This window comes from Abrus precatorius, unplaced genomic scaffold (genome assembly GCF_003935025.1).
Source record: "Abrus precatorius isolate BTA unplaced genomic scaffold, Abrus_2018 Scaffold6, whole genome shotgun sequence".
Lineage (NCBI taxonomy): Eukaryota > Viridiplantae > Streptophyta > Magnoliopsida > Fabales > Fabaceae > Abrus > Abrus precatorius.
Window position 1 is genome coordinate 2925034 of NW_020874406.1, and position 5311 is coordinate 2930344.

Sequence of the window (5311 nt, forward strand, 5' to 3'; positions counted from 1 at the left end):
CTCTTTTTCTACACCAACCTGTGCTAGTTATCAAGCCTCACCTCCAATTTTTTAAGCTATTGTCCCTTAGCTTTATTTTATTTAATTTGTTAATTATTTTATATTATGTTATAGTTTTACTTATAAAATGTATTTTATGTTTACAGTATGTTTATTTAAATTATTTTTTATATTTATTTCAAAAGCATGTAAAAGGTTGAAAGAAAGGACATAAAATTAATATTATTGTGATTTTACTTGACATAATGACTATTACTTTTTTACTGTTAGATCGATCCATTGTTACAAGATGTATTTGTTAGTTTTTAAGTACTTAATTTTTTTTTTTCATTTTTTTAAACAAAAAGCGTAAATTCTGTTAAGATTAGTAATGTTTTGTTTAAAATTTGTTAAGCTTTTAAGGCTATTTAAACATTTTACAATGATATAATTAGTAGAAATATAAACTGTAAGTTAGTTGAAGTAATTAATAGATTATACAAACTGTTGTTAATTACGTAATGTTTGAATTAGAATGAATCTAACATGATTTAATTGAATTTTTTCACACTAGATGAGGTCAAATGTAAGGATCACACGATACAATTTATTACAATTTATTTTGTGATAAATAAATAAGTATAATTATTTATTTTTCCGTGACAGTTGAGTTTATAAAAATATTTTGACAAGTAGCTAAGCAAATTGTATTTAATTAGTTAAATAAAATTATTATATCTTGAATAAAAAATAATTTTATTTATGTAAGTGTTATATTTTTTTGTTTATGTTAATTGTTTATATTTATTTATTAATACGTGTAATATTGATTTAGTTAAAATTAATATACTTAACTTTATGTAATATTATTTTATTTATTTTATTAGATATAATCATGAAGTTAAAAGAAATGAAACCTAAAATTCGTGCCAGAGAAACTTTCATTACTTAAAAAGTTTCACCACATTGTTAAATTGATAAATGTACTATATACAAATTTAAAAACAAAATCTGGTTTGCTTATGCAACCAGAAATGCCCTTAACTGGATAATATAATGGATAAATAAATACTCCACTAAGCTCAGAACAATTTGCTTTATGAAAATTATGGTCATGTTGTATTTTGATAAAGTATTTCAAAATTACTATAATTTATGTATTTAGATAATAAAAAATAATTTAAAAATACGGTAAAATTCTAACTAAATAATTTTTATGATAAATAAATTTTTTTTCAAATAAGTCATTTTTATAAAAATCTCTTTATTATACTTAACTTTTTATATTTATCATTCATAACTCTTCTCGTACTTCAACTCTTACCTTAGACATTTTTCATTATTACTTTTATAATTTTTAAAATTTTCAATCCAAAGACAACTTTTAGACTTTTCTTACAAAACAAATTTAACAACTTTCTAATAGCCAAAAGCCACTATCCAAGCTGTGTATTTTCTCACCAACAAGAAATGCATGCACCTGATCTCCAATTTGAACCCAACTGCAACCAGGATTTTTCTTAGCTCCCCTTGATCTCATCAATTCCCTGACTTTGTTTGCCTCATCCCATCTTTCAGCTTCTGCATACATATTTGAAAGGAGTATATAGTATCCACAGTGCTGAGGCTTTAATTTAAACAAATGCTGGGCTGCCCAGTGCCCCAATTCTATGTTCCCATGTATTCGGCATGCTCCAAGCAGTGCACCCCATATATTAGTATCTGGCACAATAGAGAGGCCTGTAATAAGCTCTGCAGCTTCTTCCATTAGACCAGCCCTTCCAAGAAGATCAACCATGCAAGCATAATGCATATGTGTTGGTTCAATGTTTAGATTGTGCATCATCTGAAAGTATTTCTTCCCTGTCTCAATTAGTCCTCCATGACTACAAGCAGACAAAACTGCAATAAATGACACTGAATCATATTCCACACCATCTTCCTTCATTGCTTCAAAAAGGTTGATTGCAGTTTCCAACTCACCCAGCATACCATAGCCCAAAATCATGGTATTCCAAGAGGCCACATCCTTGTCATGGATACGGTGAAAGACCTTAGTAGCAAGATCTATTCGACCACACTTGGTGTATAAATCCAAGAGTGAGTTTGCTGCAAAAAGATGAGTGTGAAAATGCCTTCTTACCAGTAGTCCATGGATCTCTTTGCCTTGCTTTATGGAAGCCAGATTTGCACAAGCTGATATAACACCCATGAATGAAACAATATCAGGCCTCAGGCCAGAGAGTCTCATATCTGAAAACAAATGTAGAGATTCTGAGCAGTTACTTGTTTGAGAATAGCCTATAATTAGTGTATTGTAGGAAACTGCATCCCTAACAGAAATATTAAAGACATTTTGAGCAAGGTTTAAGCATCCACATTTTGAATACATGTCTGTCAGAGCATTAGAGACAAACAAGTCAAAGGCACACCCAACCCGAACTATCCTGCCATGAATTTCCTTTCCAACATTCAGGAAACCTAATCTTGCACAAGCTGGAAGAACATTTGTGAAGGTTACATTGTTGGGGGTTTCTCCATGAGCTTGCATTTGCCTCACTAATTCTACACCTGCAAACTCAAGTCTGTTCTGCATGCAATTCGCAACCATTGCATTCCAAGATACAATGTTTCTGTCTCCCATTTTGTTGAATATAGCGGATGCTATACTTGAAGATCCTGATTTTGCATACATATCGATCAATGAGTTAGCAATAAAAACATCAGACTCAATACTCATCCTTAAACTAAACCCATGAACTTCCATTCCCAATTTAAAAAGTCCCAATTCTCCTAATACAGGTAGCATACTGGACACGGTGACAGTGTTTGGTCTCATTCCTGAATCAATCATCAACCTAAATACATCCAAAGCATCCAAATACTGCCCTCTAAATGAAAAGCTAGTAATAATAGCATTCCAGGAAACCTCATTTTTCTCATCAATTTCATCAAAAACCTTTTTGGAAGCCTTCTCACTCCCACATTTTCCATAAACATCAACCAAAGCATTTCCAACCTTCACAAGGCCCAACAAACCAACCTTCAAAACATAACAGTGCACTACTCTCGCCATTACCTCATCCTCAGTTTCTGCACATACAGGCAACACACTAATAGCAGTAACCAAATCTGGTTCAATCACAGGCACAGCCGCTACCATCCCCCCAAAAAATGCAAGTGCCTTCTCATAAAACCCATGAAGAGAACACATCCCGATAACAGTATTCCAGGACACCTTATCCCTCTCACGCATTTCATCAAACACCTTTATGGCATCACCAAAAAACCCACAATTACCATAAAAGGCCAAAAGGGTATTCCCAACAAAGACATCCCCATCGAAACCATGCTTGAACACAACCCCATGAACCTCCCTACCCTTATTAACCTCCACAAAATCAGAACACCCCTTTAAGACAAAAGGGTATGTGTGATCATCAGGCCTAACACCAGCACGAACCATGGTGTTATAGGTACTAAACCCATCACAAACACCTGCAATGGAGTTAGCACGGATAAGGGTGTTCCACAAGAAGGCACGGCGGGAATATGGAACACTTTGTTGGAAGAGAAGAAGGGAAGTTGAAGGGTGTCCAAAGGAGGCATATTGAAGAATGAGAGAGGCACAGAGAGAAACACTGTGAGGGAGAAAGCCACGGAGGATGCCAAAAGCGTGAACTTGCTTGATTTGGGAAAGGGTGCGTAGTTGGAGAAGGTTTGGATGGTGGTAAGTGTTGGAAGAGGAAGAGAGTGAAGAAAAGTTAATGTTTTGGAAGAGTGTAATTGTTGGGTATAGTTTAACAAGTTTGAGATTGAGTTTCAAAGTGTGTTTGTTGAGAACATGACAACGGAATATCATCGACTTGTAGATGGTTGTCTCACTACATTAGTCTGTTAGCTGTTTGAGATACCGAGTTATTCTGTGCTCACCTCTTCAATCAATTTATGATCATATATATTTGTCCAGAAATGTCAATAATACATATGTTCTTTCGAAACACTTTTAAAATACTTTTTTGTTACTAATTAACTAAAATAGATTTTAATAATTTTCAGTTAATATTTGAATACATGATTTTAGCACCCTTCATATGTGTTGGTTTAAATTATTTTAGAGGGGTAAATGATTATACCATTTTTAGATGAAAAGTTAAAATGAAATTAATCTATTAGAAAAAAAATTGTGTTAATTAAAAATGCACTATTAGTTGCATCATGAGCGAATATCATCAAGAGATTTTTTATTGGTCACGTATTTCTTCCTTAAAAATATAACATTGTTTCTTAGATTCTTAACTGAGATATATACATAGTTGTCGATGGTTTAAAATAAAAGAGAAAAATGTTAAAAGAAAGAAATTTCACAAAGGTAAAGGTTAAGATGGATGAACATACAACAAATGTTTGTTCAAAGGACGAGATATTGTTGGAAGTCATCCCTTCTCTGGAAATAATCAAGGTTGACCTAGAAACCCCTCAAAGGGTGTTGATTGACAATGATATGTAGCATAGAGAAAGTAAAAAGTTCTAGTGTAACACCCTCATCTTCATTGCATTTTGTTTTTAAAATAGAAGGGATTTAAATTTTAAAAACTGTAGAAAATCTTGCTCAACTATCTTGCTAAGACATTCTCGCTCAGGCGAGATGTGTCTTGCTTAGACGAGAATAGATAAGATCAGCCCAACTGTCCTCTTGCGTAATGCCCTTATTTTATTCATATAATTGGTGAAATAATTTATATTAAAGAAAGAAATAAAGTCATTTTGTTTATATTCATAATGCAAGAAATAGACAAAAATTTAAAAATTTCACTTTTCTTATTACTTAGTTTATAAAATGTATAATTATTCGAAAGAATAAAAGATAGATGTCGATCAATCCATTTAATTTACAAAATAAATTTACACCAGGAGGACTGTACAAAATATACATATATCAGCTTTCATTTAGTTACAAGAGTTTGATAATTATAGACTATGATTTCAAAAATACATTAGGACTCATTTACATGATTTACAAAAGAATCAAAACAACCTAAGTTCTAATAAGCAGTTCGTTTTCACACCAAAATACTGATGACACAATCTTAGTTGTCATCCCCAAACTAGCCCTCTATCTCAGCTAGCTTTTCTAGTGTCAGATCCTCATCATCACCAAGATCTCTGGTATCAACTATTACCTCAGTGCCAGTCTCCTGCTTTAGGGTAAATCGAGTTTGTCTTTCAAAGTAGTCATGATCATGGAAGATGTATACAAAATTTGCAACTACTGGGGTTCTAACTGACCCTTTATATATAAACTAAGAATATAGTGAATCCTATTATTTAT

The 5311-nt window shown here is 32.5% G+C and overlaps 1 protein-coding gene across 1 annotated transcript; it reads right to left on the reverse strand.

Moving 5' to 3' along the window:
• Positions 1-936: 936 nt before the first annotated feature.
• LOC113869424 (putative pentatricopeptide repeat-containing protein At1g69350, mitochondrial) lies at positions 937-3905 on the reverse strand. The gene has a single exon (XM_027505742.1). The coding sequence runs from the start codon at positions 3839-3841 to the stop codon at positions 1388-1390; it is 2454 nt and encodes an 817-aa protein (XP_027361543.1). The 5' UTR covers positions 3842-3905; the 3' UTR covers positions 937-1387.
• Between the last annotated feature and the right edge of the window lie 1406 nt (positions 3906-5311).

What these genes read in the sequence shown, in the direction of transcription:
- LOC113869424 (XM_027505742.1), bottom strand. Translation starts at nt 3,841, where the DNA reads ATGATATTCCGTTGTCATGTTCTCAACAAACACACTTTGAAACTCAAT.